Raw genomic sequence first — 25104 nt, 5'->3', positions numbered from 1 at the left:
TAAAGGGGTTATCTTTAGCATGTATGTCAGACATTGGAATTAATTAAAATAAATGAATACAAAAAGTATGTGAAAATATATACTACTAATTGAATCACCATGCAAAATACCTAGAGATCAGACTTCGGTTATTTGCCTAATTTCCCACATAAACATTTTTTTTCCAACTATTTTTGAATAATTAAACAATGTTTATCTTCATTCTCTGGCATTGTAAGTAATGTTGCTTTTAGTATTATTCATACCACATTTAATACACTAACTTTTAATGTAATTTTATTTTAAAAATATTTGCAAATAGAAATTTAACCTTATAAAATTTGAATAAAATATCTACAGTGTTTAACTTTAATACAGGTATTTAATTTCTGCCAGTACATATGATTGTATCTTTTCAAGTTATTTACAAAATGTGCTTAATATATGATATATTATGATATATTTTATCAATATGAAGACCTTAAATTTTCTTACTTAGTTGTCTAGATATTATGTCATTTTTTTTCCAGTTCAACAAACAAAAATGTAATTCAGACTATTAAGAGAGTATTTATGTCATGCATATGAATACGCACATTCGATAGGTAAACAGAGATCTGTTTACCTCAGTAATGTTCATAGAATCACAGTTCAAGTGTTTAAAAAGAGATTCAAATTATTGAATATCCATTCATTTTTTTCTCTTTAAAAGTATTTAATATGTTCTAGCATATGATAAAATGGCTTTAATATCCAAGATGTATAATAGGTTTTAATGAAATTCATTTTAAAAACAACTGATCTTAGTCTAGTTTAAACGTTATTTGAATGCACAAATAAATAGCCACATCAAATTTATTTATGAATAAGTCAACCAATTATTTTTATTTTAAGTAACAAATAGTGATTTCATCTTTAAATCATAAATAGCAGTTCAAATTAAGCAATTGTTAATGAATATTAATAACAGGAAACTGATTTGGTAGTAAGAAATAAGAGAAAATAGCAGGAGGAAAAGATCTTTCCCCCCAAAAAAATCTAACTTTCATCTTATGTTAGATATTTTAAAAAGGTGCTTTTTTGAGTGTTATTCCTCATTATTCCACATTAGGCTAGTATTCTTAAAATGAAGTGCATTTTTCTTATTTACCATCAGATTTCCATTGAAATATTTTGATAGTTGCTATATCTTATGAATCAGATATTTATTTACTTTAGTTGTTGGCTATGAGAGTGAGTCTTTTACAAACAAAAGCACAATATTAACATATCTTAATGTTTTAATATTATATATTTAATATCTAACTGGTTCTTAATTTGGAAATAAAATTATAAGTGTTTGTAAAAGAAAAAATAGCTAAGTATTTAAAATCCATAAAATTATGTAGTTGTATTCCAATATTCTTTAATGGGCAAAAGTAGTGACTGAAGGGAATTTTGAAATATATTGTTACATATGATGATGAAGAATTAAAACACATGGCTATAAAGTCAAACAGCTTCACATTCTCAACTCATGAACTCTCCAAAATATTCTAAGTGACCACAAGAAGTAAATACTTCATCATCCAAATGTTCAAGGTTAAAATGAGGTAAGTTTGTTTGGAGAGAAAGAGTTTATATTTTGGTATCGAAACAGCTTAAAGACTTCTAAAATTGTGCTGTTTGGGGTCCATAAGTGCAATTCTAAAGCCATTTCATTTAAGCCTCCTGTTCTCTGTCTCTAAGTTTAACAAAATATGTAAAGTACATATTAATAATAATCTATTTTATTGTACTTCAAATATGAAGACAGGTAAATTTTTAAGAATATATAACATTTCCTAAATTATAATTGATGTATAAAAAAGCTTAGAAAAATATGTCAATATATATTCAAAAAAATACTGTATCCTATAGTCACGGTGCCTTATGACTAAATGCAATGAATTTTAAAATATTAAAATTCTCCCACTGAAATATACATGCAGTGAGCCCTAGAGAAAAGCATGTCCCTGTGTAGGAAGCTGCCCTGAGGAATGTATTATTCCTTCTGGATTACTTTTTCCCTGGAGGTAACATTCTCATTAAAAGGATGAATTGATTTTCTCACACCCAGAGGAAAGCACATAGTGCTCAGAAAAGCTTTCTAAATAGATAAACACCTCACCAGGCTAAAACACCAGGAGCATATCTGTGAAATGCCTGAAAATTTCACCAGTATCTCGAATAAGGCAGACTCTGAACAGTAATGTAAGACAGAACAGCAATCCTTACTTTCCGTAATTATTTTAAAAAGTTAGCCAGTTATACCAGCAAAACAAAACTAATAATTAAAATTCAAAATTGGGATAAGTTTTATGTCTTAGTGCTCAAGTCTCATTTCCATTTTTCTTTAACTATCTGAACATTTTTTAGAAAAGTGGACTAAAAGTGGAGCCATTTGGAAAGTATTTCCCGTGTTTATTATAAATTTATTTAAAATTCACTAGTAGCATCCCCAGTGGTTCCCTAATATAAATTTGCATGCCAAGGTACTAAACAGTCGCCTAATATCCTAATTGATATTTTAGCCATCCTTCAAGTTTATGCCAAGGTAAATGGTGTTGTGATAGACAGCTTAGGATCTTTATAGTATTCACGAATTCACCTTAGTCTGTAGACATCTATAAATATGTATCTGTTAGTTCATTTGGGGAGTGCCTACTAATTGCAAGGTATCATTCTATGATCTGGCGATAGATATAGCCATTATCTCAAATATCTCTTTTTCCTACTCTACCTTTATTTAGATGAATTTTGGCAAGTTAGAGAGAAAAATAATGGATTAATTCTGGATTAATAAATTCTCTGTTGCACCGAATAGAAACATAATATTTATATAGAACAATATAAATACTGCAAGATGATATTAGTAAGATCTCTTTATTAGGTATAAGTGTCAGCTTGCCACACTTCCAATATCTTTCAGGACATTATTTTAATGTACTTGATTTTCTGTTCTCTTCTTTATAGAGAAGGTAATGATTTATTATTATGTTTATTGTTGATTTGTCATTGCTACCATTTTAATTCTAACCATTAGAGCTCTCTGTTTATACCAATCTATTAAGATTCCTTTAAGCATCTGAGGAGGAACTCAGATTGTCACTGAAACTAGTAAATAGCAATTGTAATGATATTTGAAAATATTGAGAATGGAAGTAATTTCATTATTGGATTAACAACTAAATTTATACCAGAGCAGAAAAAAGAAATCAGTACTATCTATACTATTAATCGTTATGTAGGAGAGCAGTTGCTAAATTTAGAATATTAAAATGATGAATGATATATCACATATTTATTCTACCTTTTGCAGTTAACTCTGCAAAAAAAATAAGCGAAGGAGCCTTAAATATTATATATGGTACAGATTATTGATACATCATTGTATGATATTATGGAATCTTATCTAATAAAAAATAAGTATGCCCAAGAATGTTTGAATTAAAACCAAAATAATGGAAATTATCTCACACATAATTTCAAAATGTGTTAAATGCACACAAAATAAGCAAATATAATAAAGTTGCAATTTAGAAACAGCATTCAATTTTTTGAGAAATAAATACTGATCATATATTTTTGAAATATACTGAACGTTCAATTATTTCAAGGAGTAAGAATATGTAATAAAGTCAATAAGACTACACTAAGTTCTTTCTTTTCAAAGAAGATGTACTTTTAAGTTTACTGTAAAGTATCTACAAGTGACTATGCAATTTTGTAAACAAAGAAACTGTTAATGGAGAAACTGAAAAATACATTTCAAACTAATATATACACATACATATATATAAAGAGAGAAAAAAAGAAGTTTTCATCTGAAAGATATGATCATAACTTTCATAGGTATATAGTATAAACAACAATGATAATTAATTACACGTTGTTAAATTTAGAAAGAACCACAGTTTACATACACCCAGCAGAGAAAATGGAGATCTAAATTTTTTGAGTTCTTCATAAACCAAGTGCATTGTATTAATTTTTACAAATCGAAAATAGGCAGAGACACAAAGAAAGTTGCCAAGGGATACACCATCTGCAATGGGAAAAGGAACATAATTTGGAATTTTAGAATCATCTTCTGCCTTGTTGCCAGTGGCTACCATTTGGTATAAAACAACAGCAAATAATATGCAACTATTATTTTGTTATTTCAGGCACAGCTAATTAGCTTTCAATGAAGGAAAACGTTAAGATTACATGATTGATAAACCAAATCAACAGTAAAAATAAAAATCCAACTGACAGTCTATTTGTATAGCAAAGCTAGTTCACATTTTGTTAGAAAAATAATTTAGAGAAGAAATCCAAAATTTCTTTACAAAATATGTCAGAGTTTAGTCTCAAAAAATGAACATAAATCTTCAAAGAAAACAAACAGATTTGGAGAGTTTGGGAATCTCATCACATTTGCTCTTACTTCCTGTAGATATACACCAATTTACAAACAACTTATCAATAGCACAGTCAGAAATACCAAAAATATCTTTCCTCTACTCATTATTTTGTTCTAACATACTGAAAAATAGCCTTGGCAATTCTGTCTTCCCATTTACAATTTTTTTTTTTTTGGTCCTAAATCTATTGGATCAGATTTTCTAAGTTTTATTTTCCATCCTGGAAGTGATTCTCATAATATTTGATGTTGACATATTTTTATTGAATTGACCTTTTGCAGTGTTTTCAAGTACATGAGCAGTTAGAAATTTGGGGAAAAGCTTTTGTTGTGAACTGCAATTATAATATCCCCTCTGTAAGAACATACTTTTTAGTTACTATTGCTGCTCCCCTTAGAACGTCCAGGGGCCTGTGAGGGTCAGGACAGTTTACAAAAGTAGCTCTTGGAGACTCCAAGTCACTGTAAATCTTTAACACTTACATTTACATTTTTAATAGAGCATTCACATATAGTAAAACAGTTCCTTCTGGTTGTAAAGTTATTCGTTCTTATTTTTCCTTTATTTAATCTTGATTTCTTTATAATATAAACCTACATAGAATCTGCTACTTCATATGTTATATATAAAGAATTAATAACTCTGAGCTCCTAGAGAACAATGGCTGAGAATTCATGATTGTGATACATACATTTTAATATTGGAGGAAAAAAATTTATTTAAACATGGTTGAAAGTTCAAATTTTCTCGTGGTCCAGCAGATAATATGAAATTATATGAAGGTGCTAGGTTAAGGTAATATGGAGGGTGCTTATCTAGCCTAAAGGCATTCAAATTCAAATTTATTTAAGTGGAAATAAAATTGTTCTGATCAAGTGAAACAGATTTTCCAGGCTTTTGCCTGTGGGTCACCACTTGGTGAGTATTGCTTTAGTGTTTATAAGCACACAATAGTGGCATTTTGTAAACTATATGCGCTACCCAGTTAATCAAAGTGTGTAATTTAAGTATGTTAACATTCAAAGATGTTTTCACCTTTATATTTAGCTGCTGTGTATTTAAGATGATTATTAGTGAGTGACAAGTCCATAGTGACAGTTTAATATCCACATCCTCACACTCACATTGTCGTGCTTATACAACACTTGGATTGCTATATTTGGAATGATTTGGGATAATTTTTAATTTGACTTCAAAATTCATGTTAAGTTAGCAAATGGGTGAAATATACCAACTTCTTTTCAATTTTTGGGGGGGAAGGAGGAAATGATTTGGGTTGCAAGAATTAAACATAATAATAGAGACCATTTTCAATACGTTTAAAAATGGGCACAGAGCTTTTAAATGAAGGTGTAGGCCAAAGCCATAATAGGACAATAAGATGACATCCTATGCAAGAAAAAAGAAATCCTCAATCAGATAAACTTTCTTAAATGAAGACAGAGTTCATTGTTGAAAGTAAAAAGATTTTGCAAGCCATATGAAACAAGCAATTTTATAAAATGTATAATTTTACACAAACACCCAATGTAATGATTTTTTCTATATATACAACTTTGTTAGCTTCAGAGAAGATATTTTACATTTAGAATCCAAATACTTAATATTTATCACTTACATTTTTTTCCTGTTAAAATTTCTAATGAAATACTTAATTTTCACCTAAGACTTGGGGCTTTTTATTCGTAACTGGGTAGCAAAACATCATTGTTCTGATTGAATGAGTTTAAATGGCAGTATGGTGAATGATTTTAAATATTCTCTGAGTAATATGAGTAATTTCTGGATCTGAATGTTCACATTTGGAACCACTTATGTAAATATACTATTCACTAGCTTTAAAAATTTGGAGATAATTATAAAATTGAGGGATACTGTTTGTGGGAGACCAAATTTAATTCATATTTTAACAACTGCTAGTTCATAACTGTATATTTTAATATTTGCTACCTAAATGTCAATCAAAAAGAAAAACATAAAGGAAAAATATTACGTGTATTTGTATATCTTCAGGGGACATTAGCGAGGGCAGAGTTCAGTAATATAAAGAAAAACATTCACTATGAACTTTACATTGGGTTGACCAAAAAGTTTGTTCAGGTTTTTCCGTTAAGATGTTATGGAAAAACCCGAACTAAATTTTTGGCCAACCCAACACTTGGGAGTGGAGATTTAAAGTCAATATTAAAACTCAGGATTTAGATAAATTTGATAGCTATAACTTTCCCATTATTAGGATTTTGAGACATGAAATACTCTTTTTGACTTTGGACTTAAATTGAGCAAAAATGTTATATTGTAATGTTAAAAAGCAGGATTTTATATGGATAATTTATATAGATATACCATTACAGGTAAATATATTTATTAGTCAGGTATTCCTTTTCAGATATCAATTTTTACACTGACTATTTAAAATTTTAGTCTACAAGAGCCTGATGAATCTCTCTTGGATAAAACACGCTGGTAGGGTCTCTATAGTAGTATCTGACAAAGAACTTTACTAATCAATTAACATGGGTTGCTGCCACCCTTCATGTTTTATTTAAATAGGTATGTATTCAATTACAAATTGAAAATATAGTTATTTTAGTTTCAATACTCAATATTAAGTTGTATTTTTAATGAACTATACAATAAGATTCTTAAAAAATGTGTTAGCTGGAAACACTAGAAATTATTACTGGTGGTAGAAATCAATTTGTAAGAAACTCTAAAATATGTATATTCCAGAACACTAAAAAGTAACCAAAATTTGCTACTAGCATATATATGATTCAGTACTGGAGTATCACAAATTTGAATTGAGTTTACATTGTGATACATTGGAAATATGTCTTAAAATGTAATGATCTTCAAATAAGTTTGCTGAAAGTCGACCAAGATGCTGATGAGCCTTCAATTTGAAAAAGCCACAATTCTATTTCTGCATATCTTAACTTAAAAAATATTCACCCTTAAAATCATTGTTTCATATTTTCCACTTTTAGAAACACATGTAATTTTGAAGCATGAACCTGTTTATTTTATAGTAGAAATGTACAATATTCCTTCATGTTCACTAAGTACCTAATTAAAAAAAACTCATTGGAAGACTTCCACTCAACATATCTCTATGAATATTACTTTTCTTCTATAAATGACTTTCTTAATATCTAATAAAAATGTATCTGACATACTTAGCATTATGCCATATATCATTATATTTTTTGACAGTAAATAGAAAGTGAGAAAGTCAACTTATTTCGAATTTGCATTTCATCAGTTCTCTATGAAATGTTTGTTTTGATCTTCAGAAGTTCTTTTTATTAGAAATAATCTAAATCACTCAAACTTAAGGTTTAATGTTGTTCTTTTAAAAAATGAGTATAAAAGCTATTCATTTTATAATACTGGCACAACTACCATGAGAAATGTTTGACCTGTGTCTTGTAAGCCAAATGATCTGCCATAAATAGAGGAAGAAAAGAGTATATTATTGTCAGACTCAAAGATTATACTGCATCAGATTCTTTTCTTTCCCCCCAGTCTAACATGCCTAAAGAGTAGAACACAAAAGTATAATTTGAAATAATTAAAAAATTGAAATGAAAATTGGGTATGCAATGCTTTAATAATATATTTTTGTATGCCATATATGTGCTACATATATTACCAATGGAAATATATATGGATAGTTATAGATAGGCATTAAATTGAATTAAAATCAAATTAATGATAAAATGCACAGTTGTCAAATGCAATATTAATTGATATATAAGTTTCTTAGGATTTAGATCTTAGATAATTATTTTTAGACACATGACTAATGTCCGTCCAACTACTTTAATTTTATTGTCATATATTTGTATTTGCAAAACTGTAGAGCACTTCAATGTGTATGAGGAAAATTATGCATAAACTAAATAGTTAATTTAATAGCAGTTTAATTATCAGTTTCATATTTTATTTCCTTTGAAAAACAATTCATTAAATGCTCCTGCCTTCCAGAGTTTAAATTGGTTCTTTTGTTGTTTTCAGTTCTTCTTTCTCAGTGTAAAATTTGTTCTTAAAATGACTTAAAAGGAAATATTTTGCCACCTTTGCAAATATCTTAATTTGGGGCCATCTGAAAGTGCAACAAAAGCATATTTCGAAATGAATTGGAAGCATGTTTGTGGTCTGCTTTATTTTCATTAATTTGGAGTTGTGTCACTTTGGGAACGACCTATTGAGCTCTTGAAATGAAGTAGCCAGTTTTTGGCATTTCAAACAAGGACTGAACTATTCTCACTCTTTCCCTTGCCCTACTGAAAAATAAAGAAGAGAAAAGATAAGAAGAGAGAAGGAGGGAGGGAAGGGTGAGATGTAAGGAAAATAAGAAGAGAGTCAGGAAATAAGAGTAAGGAGAGAAAAGTATACATATTTAATTTGAATAATTTGCTAACTTAGTAACAAGAATAGAATTAATGATATAGGGCAAGAAACTGGTAACTTAGATTAAGTTCTTAAGTTCTAAACTTTTCCACATTTTGTGTGGCTTTTTCATTACACACTAGTTTGATTTTCCTATTGAGGTTGAGGGAACAGTGGTAAGGGACAGAGTTGGATACCCAGGACATTTACCAAAAATTTCCACTTCACGTAAGTAGGGGTGATAATGTTGCCTAAACAAAAGATGTGTTCTGAGTGTGATATTAATGCTAAAATTGGTTAATTCATAACTCCAATCATTAGTTTAGCTGTAAATTATTTTGAAGATCAGCATACAAGTTATCTACATTTACATGGAATGTATTTACTTTCTCTGAGATAACTAAATATTTACACTACAATCATATATATAGATAAAAATAAAATTTTGTAATCTCTACCTGGAGATATATTTGTATGAGATTATGCAACATATCAAATAGAACAAGAACAAAGAGTAAGCTTAGTTTGCATCCAAATTTTAATTGATGCCTGAAACATTACATATTGTTGTTCTCCAAAATTCTATGGAGAGAATTTGCAGGGTTCCTTAATCCAGTCATATACCACTGATATACCCAATTTAATTATTTACTCAGTATACCTGAAAAACCAAAATTCAAATATTCAAAACCACACAAATTATGTTCTGTTGTATATGCTAATGTATTGGCAGGAAACCATGTATAAGGAGAAAAATAATTCATTTTTCTATACAGTTTCATGATTCTACATGTTAAAAATTTTTCAAGTTTATTAGGGCAAGGATAAGTTTACTTTTATCCTCTTAATACAGATGGGAAGAGTATAATTTAAAAATTAGAAGTAACTTCTTTCCATAAATCATATAATTGTTATTTTTTGAGACTAAAAAAATACTGGATACCTTACGAAGAGTAGAGGTAGAAATGAACCACCTACAGTGAGTGTATATGTAACAAGATTATGTGAAATAGTGCTGGTTTGAAAATAATAATATTATTTTGTAAATCTTTGAAAAATACATCAACAAACTTTTTCTGGAAGCTACTTATATTGTCCAGAACTACATTTTTGACTTCATGTAATTCTTACCTCTTACTTTTAATGCATCAATTAAGAACTAAAAACTTAGTTACATGGAGGATTCCACTTTGTATTAATATTTTATAAATCATACAACACTGCCATATCTACATATAATAATATTGTGGAGGAGATTTTGACATTTTTTAAAGAAAAATAACTCCCACTGTGAAGGAAAAATTAACAACAACCCCAGTTGTGATGTCAAATGCTAGTATTTATATTTATCTTACAATGCTGGATCTAATATGGAGGAGGTAGATGGAGAGCAGGAGATACATTTTTTTTATGATAATATCACGGCATTAAGTTTATTCCTTTCCCCTTTGAAAAAAAAATTTGCAAGGGAAAATGTTACACAGAATGGGGATAGTTTACTTCACTTGGCCAATGTAGCGTTACTAATTATTTTTTAACTCCTTAGGGAAAATGTTACCACCTGTTCAATCTGAATTCAAGTAGTTACTGTCAGTTTACTCATGGGTGAATGCTGCCTCTTTGTGGCAGAATGCCACGGAAAATATTCCTTAAACATAAAGTTCATGAACAGCCCTTGATGTTGTACACGTTCCAGGTGAGATTATGGGGAGATCCACCAACAGCAATAAAGCACATGGCTCTTTAAGTTTCGATTAATTCAAAAGTTTCCTACCCATAAATATTATCTAATTCACTGGCCAACCTTACTCAGAGATGAACAGCTTATACTCACCAAACATTTTGAACATTTAGGATACAGATCAACTTGAGATAAAGTACCCATCATAATTGTTGAAGGTAGTTTTACACAAGTTAAACTATGAAAAATTGTAGACCGAATAAATAATACTGGCATGACAAAATACGAAATCAATGTGCAATACATTACTTACCATGCTCCACATGTTAGATGAATACTTCAGTAAGGAAAAAAAGTATACAGTTGAAATTTCATTAATAAACACATTAAATGACACATTTAGATAAACATATTTCCCTGAACCAACAAAGGTGTAATTATATATATTTGATAATTCGGGGAACATTTTTTTTCTTTTAGGAATAGAAGTTAGCTACTCTGTCTTAAATTATTCATAATGGCGATTCAGTCAATCACACGTAGCTGTTTCTTTTGCACCTTAAGTAATCATTACTTCAGTCCCTCATATGTGACATAGTTATCAAGTGTTTATTCAGAAACTATTTAAAAAATTACATGTGCTGGGATACATGAGACTGTAACAACAGTAGCCCCATCTTACAGACATCCTGTTCGTGGTTATCATCATTGCTTGCTGCCCAGAGGGATAAAGACATTGTATAGAGATTTGTACAGTCCATCATTTGGTCTTCTGAGGTGCCAGTACACGTGGATCTGTACAAATGCAACTGGGTTTGTTTGGTTAAACAATCAAAAATTGGCTACAATAGTAGTCAGATCAATACATCATTTTGGTTGACTAATAAAAATACTTTTCAATCTCCTCTAACAAAACCAGAAACTTGCACATGATTCTCACTGGAATGGCCCAATTAATTGCCCTAAATCTTTTTCTTTTATACATTGGGATACAATGGTTTTTTTTGTTTGTTTTTGTTTTTTAAATTACAGATCCAATTGGGTGGGTTGCATTGACTTTTAAGATTCTGCCATTAAGTTCTCCATATTTTAATGATTTAAAATGCCTTCCTGATATCACTTCAGTTTTGGAAATGCAGCTCCTGATACAGTGTGACACCTCTGTGAAAATCATAGGCTAAATAGTGAAGGAAAGAGAAATGCTAAATGTGCATATAAAAATAGGTGCTACAATAAAATATTTGTATATTTCATCAATAAGTTATTTTGACTAATCAATTATGGATCATATAGCTCTGTAATTTTAATGATTTGTCCACATCTATGGTGATCTTTTCAAGATCACAATACTTTTGTTCTTTTAATTCAAATGTCCAGAATGCATACAAACACATCCTTTAAAAAGAAAGGAAAGGAATGAGAGAGGAGGAAGAAGGCAGGGAGGCAGAGAGAGGAAGCAGAAAGGGGGCGGGGCAGGGGGGAGAGAGAGAAAGAGAGAGAGCGAGAGAGAGAACAAACCTTCTATTAAAGTTGGGGTGTGCTAATCTCTCCACAAAAGCCATTTAGACCCACCCATGGCTCAAAGGGGGGGAAGGGGAGGGAGAAGGGAGTAAAAGAGGAAGAATAGAATCTATGCGCTGCCATCTCCCACCATTCTTAACACTTCCAACCACTACAAAAATTACTGAGACCTTTAACAAGTCACTCGCAAAGCAAACTGCCCTCAGTAAAGCCCTACTTTTCGTCTCCTCCACACGCAAGAAGGGAAAATGATGTGCCCAGCTTACACAAATGTTTCCCCGCGTGTAATATGAAAAGGAAATGGCACACCCTTTCAGTATCTTCCTCCGAAGCTGAGAATCTCGTGCCAAGGCACTTCACCCTAAACGTTGAAACAACACAATCAAATGTGTTCGCGGTGTGTGTCTGCTTGCTCGTCGGTTTTAAACGCAAAAGCTCCAAGGGAGTTTCTTTGCCTTTAGAACTGGCTAAATGTGGTCTGTTTTTCCAGCACTTCGAGGTAGTCCGGCTCAACGTTTAGTTTTGCTTTTAACTCCAGATATTCGTTCCTGTTGGGTTCTACAAAGACAGCACTGGGGGGGCTGTAGAGCACCGGTTCCCGCAGCCTGCTGTCCCCTGCCCCCGGGTGCAAATACTGATGGGGGCGTCTCAGGTCATAATTGGGGGAGAAAGTGTAAGCAGCGGGGCTGCACGGGAATTTGGGATATTCCGGGAGGCTACTGCCGGCGGGGGCGGTGGAGCAGTGTTTGTCTGGTTCTAAAATGCCCCTGTAAAAGCGGTCGGCGTCCTGCACCGGCGACAGTAGGTCCTCCCGGGGCTCGATGGTGCTGACGCTGTAGGCGGGGCTCCGCAAGTGGTGGCTTTCCCGCCTCTCCTCCTCCCCCGGCTGCAGCTGCAGCTGCGGCGGGGGCTGTTGCTGCTGCTGCTGCTGCTGCTGCGGCGGCGGCGGCGGCGGCGGCTGCAGGTGGTGGTTGCTGCTATAGGTGACCTTGAGCTCGTGCAGGTCTTTGTAATCCTCCACGGAGTTGCCCTCTCGGGAGCGGTAGATGGGGTTTTTGCACATGTGGCCCAGCGGATGCGGGATGTATTCGTACACGTGGCCCGCGGGCGTCTTCACCTTGGGCAGCGCCGGCCCGCGGTGGTGCACGTGCGCGTGCGGGTGGCCTCCAGCGCCGCCGCCACCGCCGCCGCCGCCGCCGCCGTACACGCTGTACTGCATGTTGAAGGAGCTCACGTCGGAATTGTTGGTGCTGGTGTGGTCGCTCTGCTTCTTCTTCCTGCGCTTCATGACTAGCACGAAGAGCCCGGCGGCCACGAAGACCGACATGATGAAGACCAGCAGCAGGCTCAGGATTAACACGGACAAGGGCACCGACGACGCGCCTCCGCCCGCGCCCAAGCCCGCGGGGGCCCCGGTGCTGTTCAACCGCACGGCGGGGGTCACCGCGCTGGGCCTCGCGGGCACCTGGATGGAGGAGGGCGTGGGCGTGGAAACCTCCACGTCCGAGTAGTCTGGGCACAGCAGCTCCGACTTAATGAAGCGCATATCCATCTCAGCGAACTTCTTGGGCGCCTTGCAGATGACCTCGTCCACCAAGACGCCCACTTTGAGCTGCTCGACCCACAGTTTCATGCCCACCACGTCGCAGGTACAATCCCAAGGGTTGTCGTGCAGGTCGATTTGGATGAGCGACTTCAGCTGGTCCAGAACTCCACTCACCGGCAAGGAGGTGAAGTGGTTACTCCTCAGGTTCAGCCTGAGGAGGGTCAGGCCTGAGAAGACGCCTGAGGGCATGGTCTGCAGGAGGTTGTTATTCAGGAATAGCAGCTGGAGGTTGGGGACCGGATCGAAGGTCCCAGACTGAATCTCGCGTATGAGATTGTACTGGAGGAAGAGATACTGCAGGCTCTGCAGGCCATAGAACAACTCCGGGCTCAGCCTCTCAATCCTGTTGCCATTTAGGTAGAGGCGCCTCAGGTTGGTGAGATCCCCAAAGGCGCGGTCCTGGATCATGGAGATGCGGTTGTTGCCCAGATGCAGAAGGTCCAGCCCGGTGGCCTCCAGGAAGTCGCTCCTGCGCACCAGGGCGATGTAGTTCTCCGTCAGATACATTTTCTTGGGGTTGTAGGGCTTGGGCTGCAGCTCCGCGATGCTCTCGATCTTGCGCTCCTGGCAGTTAACGTTGAGGCCCAGATCGGAGATTTGCAGGTTGCAAGTGCACGCGGTGGGACACTCCAAAGGCACCGGAGATTTGGTCTGGTAGGCAATGCTGGGGCCATAGTTGCCATAGCCCAGGTCCTTGGAGGGCTGCCGAGAGGTGGGGCGCACCCTGGGCTTGTTGGGTTGGCGAGTCCCCTTGGGGGGCTTCAAGGGGGGTTTGTAAACAGCAGAGGAAGAAGTGGCCACGGAATTCACCGATGCCGGGGTGGTATGTAAATACCCCGTGGTGCTCAAAGGCGACTGCGGCCTCATCTCATAGTCTGAAATAAGTTTCCTTGGGCAAAGTTCCTGCTTGGACACCTCATCCAAGTCCCGGCCGTGTAAGCGGAAGGGGGTCTCACAAACCACATCCCCCACCAGGGCCGAGTAGGAGATGCTGTCTAACCAATCCTTCAGAGAGATCAACTCACAGGAGCAATTCCAGGGGTTTTCCTCCAGCTGTAACTCCACAACTTTATCCATATGCTGCAACAACCCCACATAGGGCAGAAGTTTCAGCCGGTTCCCCCGCAGGTCCAAGTGCGTTAAGGGCACAAAACGGAAAAGGTTGTTGGGTAAACTGGACAAGAGATTGTCATTGAGGATAAGCACCTGCAACAAATGCAGTTTCCCAAAAGCATTGGGTTCAATGACACCGATGTAATTGTAATCGACCTGTAGGTACTCCAGGCTCTCCAAGCCAAGGAAGGTATCATCACGCAGAAGTTCCAGTTTATTATTGTTCAGATGCAATCTCCTTAAACCCCGCAGCCCGTGGAAAGCCCCAGTCTCAATATCCTGGATAACATTGCTACCCAGATGCAAAATTGAAGCCCCAGTGTAATTGACAAACTCATTGGGATAGAGACGGTTCAAAAGGTTTCCAGACAACAAGAGGTGGTAGATTGGGAAACGGGGAGGGCTAATTTCAGAGAGGCTGATGATCCCCCGGTTTTCACAGCTCACAGTTAAAATGCCGTCCTTTTCCTCACAAGGACATGCATTGTCACAGATTTCCCCATAATAATCGATGGTTTCTGCACATGAAAGGACGAGAGATGTTAGAGCAAAAGCTAGAGTCTGCAGCATCCAGCTCTGCATTTTTCTGTGAAGGTCCTGTTCCAAAGTTACTGGGGGGCAGCAAGTGTGCATTTTATCTCCTGCAAGGGAGAGAGAAAAAAAGGAAACAACAGAATATGACAAAAATTTAAGGGATCAATCAGAAAGTCTCTCTCTTTCCTAATACTACTTCTCTGAAATCCAGAAGGAGGGGATATGAATGAACCTCTCCCCCCCCCTCCACCATCCGTGGTACCTCGAAATTCTCCAGACTTTATTAAAATCTGACATTCATTTTGATTTAAAGGTTGATGTCATTTCCTAATGACAATAGGAACATGCTGCTCTTTACAAGATAAGGGCAGGTTAGACAGAGTCCCATTTTAGTATTCTTCCCGGCTCCCCCCCCTTTCAAAACCAATCCATAAATATACATAAAATGGCTGTCAGTTCAGTTTCATGGTTCTAATTGAAGAGAAAGGAAGCACCATTTTACAAGGTTCCCTACCTCACCTATACCCAGTCCCTCTGTCTTTCCTTCAGAACCTCTTCAGGTAACAGTTCACAGTGAAGGTCTCCCATTTTCACAGAAAAGCCAGGAGCCACAATACTTGAGCTATTTTAAAACCATCGCTGGAAATGCCAGAGTGGGAACCTAAAGAATACTTTCCAGAGGCAAAAAGGATGCAAGATTATGCATCAAAAGGACCCAGAAGAAGCTCTTAAATCACCTATTTTCTTCAGGAGCTTTGAGTATGGAGAAAAAGGAGAGCGCGTTCGCTTTGATGGTGGACTTCACTATCACGCTATTAAGCACATCAGCGTCCTAATTGCATGCACGGTGCCACTTAGCAGCTCTCTTCCCTGAGAGCGCCCTGCGTCCACTTCTCCTCATTGATCATGTCAGCGACGCTACTAAACCGCATCTTTAAGCCACTGAAATAGTTCTGCACGACGGATTACAAAGAACTCTGCGAAGGCATCCGCGATCCCGGAACACCTCTCAATACCTGGAGTTCAGGACGTTCCTACTGCTTACCCGGAACCAGCTAAAAGTAAACCAAGGACCAGCGCCAAAGCCTCTGTAACCTCGCTCTCCGCGTCTGTTTGCCACGGTATGCAAAACTAACCCTACTGAATTTGCAAGATTTGGAGTGAACTACCACCTCGCCAGCATCCCTATGTTTGGAGTTGCTTATTACATTTAATTGTCAATGCTTTACTCCCCCTACCCCCCCCCCCTTCTTTTCCCCCCGGAGAAAGGGCACTTGGGCTGATTAAGAGGCAAAATAGCAGGGTGTAAGGGAGGGAGAACAGCAAGTGACACAAGCCAGTGCTTTAATATCCGAATTTCATCTCCCCAAGGAATCAATCTGAGCCCCTCTCCCTTTTCGTTCTGGCTTTCTTTTTGTCCCCTTAAAGGCTTCCTTCGACTTCCTACTTCGAGTCGACAGCAGCACTCATAAAGGAAAGGACATAAATGGAGCGAGTGTGTGAGTGTGTGTGAGTGCGTGTTGCGTTGGTTGGGGGAAGGGGGGTGGGAATATTTGGTAGAAATGCTGGGCTCGGGGAACCACAATGCCTTTTCTTTGGTCAGCCTTGCCTCTGCCTCACCACCACCGAAGTCTGATGTCGAATCGCAACCTCAAACTAAAGCCCAGACATTTCTGAGTCACGGGTTCAAGCCTGGAGACCTCGATCTTCATCCCCGAGCCGACTCCAGCCCGCGTTATTAACAGCCCCTGCATTCGCACGCACATGTGCAAGTGTGCCTGCGAATCATTCACGTGTGGCCACCCAGACGTGTCGAGACGAATGGGAACCCACAGTGTACAAACGTCGCAAGTATCCCCGACCTCCCAACGCCAACGACAAACACCTCCCGGCTTAAAAGCGGCAAAAACACCCTCTACGAAAGCAAAACGTTTACCTTGAAATTTCCGTTCTCCGCTGGATCAAATCTGCACATCCATTCAACTGGGGTTGGGTCCCCTCCCCCTCCCTCCCGGTGCTTCCCCGCCCCCATTCACCTGCCGCCCCTCTGACAGCCCATCGCAAAATGTGTCCAGCCAATATTAAACTCGAGCGTTTACAACTTTAATTCAGTTCTGGATAGCCGGGGTCGAGGAGCTTCCTCTCACCCCACTCCCTTTCCCCTCCTCCTTGCCATCAAAGGAGCCCCAAAATTTTAAAACATAAAGTTGAATGAGCCGGGGAAGGCTGACATTCTGACTGGGAAACGCACCTCCGATGTAAATTCGCGGGTACGCTGCACATTCTCAGATTCTCAGATTTTTTTTTTTTTTTTAATGGAGGGCGGGGGCGGGGTAACTGTATTTGTTTTCCCCCAAAGAATTTAAACCCTGGATCGTCGCCCTGAACATCCCTGCATTAAGCAACGTGGGGCCGGGCGGGCTGAAGCCCAGCACCCAGGCCGGAACCGCGGTTCCGGGCACAGCTGCTCCCACAGCGGCCCAGGCAGAAGCGCCCGGAGTTCCAGGACGCGAGGCTCCCCCTCCCCCATCCCGCCCCGAAGCGAAGGAAGGGAAAGGGGCGGGGGAGGGCGGGGAGGGAAGGAAAGCCACCCGGCCGCCACACACACAGACACACACACTGGAGCCTCTTTTGCAAAGTAAACGGCCGACTTACCCCGTCTCACATCTCCCAGGCCCACTCATCATAGCCACCCTTACAAAAAATACCTCTTTGGGGTGTGCACCGGGGTTCGGAAGCCGAGGGAGGGCGAGCGCTGCGATCCGAGCGGCTGGAGAAAAGAGGCGCCCGGACGCCGCCACCCCCGGGCCGCCGCCGTGGTGGCGACCGCGGGTTCCGGGGCTCCCCAACCGCTCTTCCCCGCGCTCTCCGTGGTAGTCGGAGCCGGCAGCGGGGTGGGAGGGGGGGAGAGGGGGGCGATCGCGAGCGGCGAGCCGGGAAGGGAGGGGGAGGGGGCGGCGGAGGACCGGCGGTCGAGGCGCCTCGCGTTAGGGGCCGGGAGCTGGAGCCGGGCGGGGCGGGGAAGGAGCTGTTGGAGGGGGAGGAGGCGTGGAGCCCGAGGAGGGGGACGCGGAGCAGGCTGCCCGCCGGCCCAGCCAACGTGACGGTCAGCCTCGCCGAGCGCTCGCACCCGCTCACACTCATGCTCACTCGCTCCCAGCCGCGCCGCCGCGCGATTGCGGGGTCCCCGGCATCCTTCGCCGCACCCCCCAGGCGGGTACTTACAGTTGCCATCTGTATAGGGGCCAACTTTCTCCAGGCCAGCGGCAGCCGCCACCCCCTCCAGCCGCCTCCGGCTCCTCGCACCCTCCGGCCTGGGTTCGCGCGGGCCGGCCCTCCCCTCCCCCCTCGGCTCTCCTCGCCGTCTTCACCACATTCCCCCCTGGTCAGTGGCGCACGCCCGGGGACGAGCCAGAGGGAGCGGGACGCAGGGGTGTGCATACATCGCCCGCCTTCTTCTTGCAGCGCACACTGTACATGGTAGTGAGGGGGCGAGCGAAGGTGGCACCGGCCCCTCGGCTGCTCCCACGGCGGCTGCGGCTCCTGCGCCGTCCTCCGCACCCCCCCACCCGCGCAGCGGAGACCACCGCACTGGGATCCCGCCGCCGCCGTCCCCTTGCCAAGCCCGCCGCCGCGGCCCCTAATTAGTACATGTAAGGCTCCCGCATCCTCTTGGCTGTTTCATCGCTCCCGGTGTTTGCAGGGGCTTTTCCTCTATTCCTTCTCTTGATGCGGCGCACGAACGTCATTATTTGGGATTCTCTATCTCCGACATCCTTGGGGGTCCGCGGGGAGGTGGGGGGCAGGAACGGCGTTGTTCTAAGCCTGTGGCGTGTCCCGGCAGCCCGGCGGCTCACAAAAACTCAGAGAAAGTCGCATCTTCCCTCCCCGGCGGTGAGGAGGTGGCTACGCGGTAAGCAGTGCAGGGGTCTCTGAGACATCTGCTCCGGCGCGGGCGCAGGGCCCCATGCAGTGCACTTGTTTATTGTCGCGCCACCGGTGCGAGCCAAGCTGCAGCAGACATGATGGGCCCGGGGCGAAGCGGGCGCTCCGTGGCCGATAGATGGCAGCCGAGAGCGAAGGCGTCCCTGGGCCCCGGCGGCGCAACCGGAGCGCCCCCCACCTTGGATGTCACATTCGTGGGAGACAGAGGACTCTTGGACCATGTGCGTAACTCTAGCGTGGGACTGTGCAATCCTCGGATTGAAAAAGGGAAGGGTGGAAATAACCCCGACAGTGTCAGGCTTGTTGGTGGTCAGGGACAGATGATTCCAGCCCTGGGCTGATCGTCTGCCTTCCACCTCCCATTTAGACTAACACAGCCCGTGCTGCTGTCTCTTGTACTTACTGTAAAGGACCCTGGAAGAGGGAGTGGTTCATCCTAGCTGCAAACAAGGGCGCTTTTTTTTTTTTTTCTTAAGAATTACGTTTTATAAGTATGTTTGGGCTATACAAGGGAATATGAACGACTTTCAGAGAGATTGTGAACGTATTTGGTGTGTACTAGAAAGCTGGGAATCCCTAAATAAATGCAGTAACGGTAGAAAGCAAGTTTCTTGAAGAGTCACCTGCTAAACTCTACTAGCGTCATCTCTACAGTAAGTATTCCTGGCTCTTTCCATGAAACCAGACACCTCCCTCCCCCCAAAAAGGGTCTTTACATTCGTAAGGCATTATTTCCAGTGTTTGTAATATTTCAGCTGCAGTCCATCCCAGAAATAGAAAAAAAGTTGATTGTTATAAGTGGCCCAATGCAGGCTGAGTGCACATATGCCTGTTCCTTTGATAACTGGGTGGTTTTACCACTTAAATGTATTTTATCCGTTTAATTTTGGAATTAATTATATAGTATCTTTTGGAGTCATCTTAAACATAATTGATATTGTGTCTTTCTTGGTAATATTTGGGGTAACGTGGTTATAATATCGTGATTAAATACAAAATTAATATAAATTCTGATATATATGTATATACATATAGCCACTAACATATCTTCCCACATCTATGTTGAGTTAGAAAGAGTTTTCTAGAGGTGGTGAATTTTGCAGTCTCCTGAGGTTTTGCAACATTTCTTGAAATTTCTCCTGACTCTATTCTGCAAATATTTTTTTTAGTAAGGCCATTCATACTTGGCTTGGAAACAATTCTGTTTATTTTGCTTAAATTTGGGGTAAGTGTAAGTGAGGAAGAAAAGCAATCGGTAATATCATATAATTAAAAAGAAAATATTATAATAGAACTTACTGTTAAATTTAGAAACATTTGGCCTAGGAATGATAGCCACTTGCTACAGGTACATTATATAAACAGGTAACTTAAACTTCACCCAAAAAAGGCTTGTTGCTGTATTTTTTATTTAGTCATTATCTTCTAACATTTTAGAACATTTATTTTTTAATAAATGCTTTTATATTTTCAAAATGAAAGATTTAAAGTGTCATAATTTTCAAATTACATATTAATTACAGTTAGAAACTTTTGGAATATAAGTGTTCAGTTCTATCACAGACACATTTTTTTCAATGTTGATAACCTCTGTAGAAGTTCTCAAAGGGTATAAAATAGCTTCTCTAATTATTGGACTACTCAAAATAACTGAAACATAGTTATTTTAGTTCATTCTTCTATTACTTTCTAAATCTTCACAATTGGATTTAATAACAAATTTTAGTTTAATTTTTGTTTTTGTCTTATTTTTACTTTATTGTCCTAATTAAAATACTTTTTGTTGAGCTAAGAAGCACTAAACATGTTTGCAATTAACATAGGTAATAATTTTGTTAGAAACACCGACACTAAAAATATTCCAGTTTACCTCTTGTGGTTCAAATAAATCAATGACAACTTTCTGCCATTAACTCAATATTAAGGATGGCCTGAGAAGTCGCCATTAGTTTACCACTAGGTGTCTCTATAAGCTACTCTGCAGGAAAGTGAATTTTGAGAAAATACTGAGACATAAAGAGATAAGAACAGAAGAATGGGGAAGGAAAACATCATAGAAATAAGGAAGAGCCTCATTTATTAGTGTGTAGATTCCTATTTGCTTTGAGTGTTGATTATTGCCTAGAAAAGAAATAAATGAATCATGTAACTGATCAAATTTGAGCAAGGTTTTTATCTACACGAACAAACATATTCATGTTTTAGTCTATATTCAACAATATACAGTCATATGATATGTATACATGCTACCACACAACACTCAAACGCACACATATGATTACATAAACACACTTAGGAACTAGAAAATTAAATGTCTGATCAAATACATCTCTCCAGATTTAAGGTCATTGACACTGAATTAAACATTATTTGATTGAGATGGATGTGAAAAGCTGAGAATCTTTGAACGTTTATGAATATATTTATGCATATCATAATTAGCTCATGATCTAGCGTCATTATAAATACATTTCATATGTGGTAATATATTTGTCAATAATTAGTGCAAATTATGGACATAATTTGATACCTGCATATTAAAATTTAAATTCAAACCACGATTAGCATATTTGTCACTTGAAACTGACCATACATTTTTGTGAATTCATATTTATTATTACCTGGAATTATTGTTTCAGTGCCTTACGGACTCTGGAGGAATTCTTATGTTAAAAGCATTTCTTAAAATATCTCATCATATTACATTTGTGTATCACTGTGTGGGTTTTTCAGAATAGTAAAATGCTTAGTCTGGAATTATAGTCCCTCATGCAACAGTCTAACAGAGATTATAAACAAGGAAATTCTTTGGTAATAATTATGAGATTTTATGAGTACAAATCAACATCATTGAGATCTAAAGCCAGTAGACCTTGTATTTTGTTGTTGTTGTCAGCCTGACTGGTGAGTTAGGATTACAGAATTCTAATGCTAGATTCCAGACTCTTCCCAAATTAGCTTGAATAGATTACTTGTGTTATGGTAATGGCTGAGAAGACTATACTATCTTATTTAATAAATGAAAATTTTTTCAGATTTAAGTTATATTTTTAATGTCTTTGAAATTGAAATTACATATACCACATATCCCTGAAAGGAGATAAGTTTCTCCTGGTGGTGAAAACATGAGTCATCATTTATGATTGTTTCTCTATGCAATTGCTAAACGAAATAACTGTATAGCATATGTTTTTGATTAGCTTGATACTTTTAGAATTACAGCAGTTAAATATATGATGCAGTGATATTTGTCAAATCCGAAATGGCCAGCTAAACTAATTTTACCAAGATTATTTATTCACTTATAAGCTTAGTTATTTACAGTCTTAGGAATATGCTCTCAGAGGCATAAAAGAAAGAGGTGCAAAAAATAGACAATTTTCTTCCTGTCTCATATAGTTCCTTGTAAATACCCTCTGATTTTTTTTTTTTTTTTGCCAGAATTAGGTATTAAAACATACTCTTTGGAGGACCACTTGTAAATATCTACCAAAATTTAAAATGGATATATCTTTTGAACAATCATATTTTCAGAAAGTAGCCTACAGGTGTACATAAGTTAAGTACACAAAATGATATATAAGAAGATATTCCTTGTAACAGATGCTTGCATTTGTAAATGACTAAGAATGGCCTACATGTCTGACTAAATGAAAAGTGGTACACATCAATCTATACCTTGGAAGACCTTTCTTCCTGTAATAACAGTGTATATAGGAATACAGTTCTGTCATTATTAATAGTATATATAGCATCATCTATGTACCTTGTCGAAACTGAGAGAGAGAGAGAGAGACAGAGGGGGAGGGAGAAAAGAGAAGTTTTCTGGAAAGATACACAAATCCAGCAATAGCGATTGCCTCTTGGAAGACTGGGAAATCTTGAGTAGAATGGAAATTTATTTTTCACCATATATATATATTTTTAACTATCAGAACATTTCAATTTACATTCACATTCCCAATAAAAAATTAAAAAGAAAAAATATGTACTTCAGAAATAAGGATAATATTTGGAAGAATGATATGAGAAGTGATGAAGAGTTGAAGATGATTTTACCAAATTAATTTCTGTCCTATAGTACTCGAAACTATTTTATTTTTTATGACACATTGCTATCAATGGAGGCACTGAATATCTTTCTAAAAATATGAGTGTAAATTAATTGGTTAAAACGGTTTCTCTTCATAGCTCTTATAAGTGACATTCAATTCTAGCTGGCAATATTAATTAATAGAATTGTAATTAATAGAAGCTAGCTTCTGTTATCTTCACTATACAGAACCATGCTGTGTACTGGCAACATTAGCTTTATTTGATACTCTGATGGGTGAAGGGAAATATCAAAATGGTTCTTTAGAGAAGATAAGTAATTATACTTGAAATTGTCAGCAGCAGATCTTCACTGCTGTCTACAGAAAGATGAGTGTGTAATTGTGACATATTTTAAAGATACAAACTAATATCGGGCCCGTTAGAACAAAGCCTGCTGCCTTCTGGCTTATAGTCACTCACTGAAATATGCACATTCCTGTGGAAAAGAAGCAGTTTCATTACAGAGCCAGATAAGCTTTTCTGTGTATCTTCCTCCTGCAGCTATGATCTGTCTCTTGGAATTCATGAGTTCTTGGTTCTCAAATATCTCTAGTCATTTCTAGGAAACAAGTCCAAACAAGCATTATGTTATGCCTAGATTTTCTGTATCCTTTCTGGTTTTTCCGAGAAAAACAATTAATCATCCTAACACATAGTTTCCTCACAATACTTTAAGATGGGTCATGGCTTGCATGAGAATATCTAAATTAACCTTACATTATTCAACTTTTATCAACTGGAATCCTTCATTCAACAGGAGACTCCCATAATCCTTTTATCCCTTCAAAATAAATCTGCTTTTCTCCCAACTCCAAAACTTTGGTTTGTGTTGCCCTTTCAACTAACTGGCTTTTCACTTCCTCTACCATTCTTTTATCTATTGTTCTAGAGAATTCCCTGTAGATACTTTCTTCATCAAAAAAAAAAAAAAAAAACAACTTCCATGATAGCAGAACCTACCTCATAGGGTTAAGGTGAAATTGCAGGCACTTAGTAAACGCTATATAAATTTTAGCGGCTGTTGCTGGCTGGTTTTGAAGAGTTTTTTCCTAAGAAAGATCTATGAAACTTCTGTTTTCCCGTCTCTGCTTTAGTCCCTGTACAGTGTGATCTTAAAGTGAAATCTGAACGGTCCTGTTGTTGTCAGTCAGGTTTTAGCACACAAAGTTTATATCTTTATGTCTGGATGATATCATACACAACCCAAAGTGATATAATTTCAACAGTGGTATCAGGCAAAGGCTTAACTAGAAAATCAAGGGTTTTTTTTTTGTTTGCTTGTTTGTTTTTTAACGACAGCATTTTATTATAAGCACTTTTTCTGATTTTGCTAAGACAATGAAGACTTTTCAATACTAAATGTGAATTTTTATAAATTAAAATATTATAATAGGTCTTAAAAAAAAAGAAACAAAAAAACTTCCCTGTCCCCTCTAACCAACATTAAAGATTTGATTATCTGAACATTCTCTTGCATTATCTAGCACTTGCTGTAGCATAGTGTTCAAGTAACTGCTTAAAGTTTTCTCCTTTTCTTTTTTTTTTTTTAAAGTACAGATTATTATTATTTTTTTAAATTTATTTATTTATTTATCTATGGCTGTGTTGGGTCCTCGTTTCTGCACGAGGGCTTTCTCTAGTTGTGGCAAGCGGGGGCCACTCTTCATCGCGGTGCGCGGGCCTCTCACTATCGCGGCCTCTCTTGTTGCGGAGCACAGGCTCCAGACGCGCAGGCTCAGTAATCGTGGCTCACGGGCCTAGTTGCTCCGCGGCATGTGGGATCCTCCCAGACCAGGGCTCGAACCCGT

General features: G+C 38.5%; 1 protein-coding gene across 5 annotated transcripts; it reads right to left on the bottom strand.

Annotated features, from left to right (window-relative positions):
• Window positions 1–1150: 1150 nt before the first annotated feature.
• On the bottom strand, window positions 1151–24601 carry SLITRK5 (SLIT and NTRK like family member 5). Of its 5 annotated transcripts, none has more exons than XM_082365155.1 (2): window positions 18669–24601; window positions 1151–15363 (listed from the first exon to the last, which is right to left on the bottom strand). In XM_082365155.1, the coding sequence occupies exons 1-2, from the start codon at window positions 18733–18735 to the stop codon at window positions 12461–12463; spliced, it is 2970 nt and encodes a 989-aa protein (XP_082221281.1). In that variant the 5' UTR covers window positions 18736–24601; the 3' UTR covers window positions 1151–12460. The 5 variants fall into 5 exon arrangements, with proteins under 5 accessions (XP_082221281.1, XP_082221277.1, XP_082221280.1 ...); XM_082365151.1 differs by lacking the exon at window positions 18669–24601 and adding an exon at window positions 18482–18644; XM_082365154.1 differs by lacking the exon at window positions 18669–24601 and adding an exon at window positions 17965–18091.
• Window positions 24602–25104: the final 503 nt, after the last annotated feature.

This window comes from Balaenoptera borealis, assembly GCF_965194805.1.
Source record: "Balaenoptera borealis genome assembly, chromosome: 18".
Lineage (NCBI taxonomy): Eukaryota > Metazoa > Chordata > Mammalia > Artiodactyla > Balaenopteridae > Balaenoptera > Balaenoptera borealis.
The sequence above is the reverse complement of the archived record's forward strand: the minus strand, read 5'-3'. Positions and strand labels throughout refer to the sequence as shown.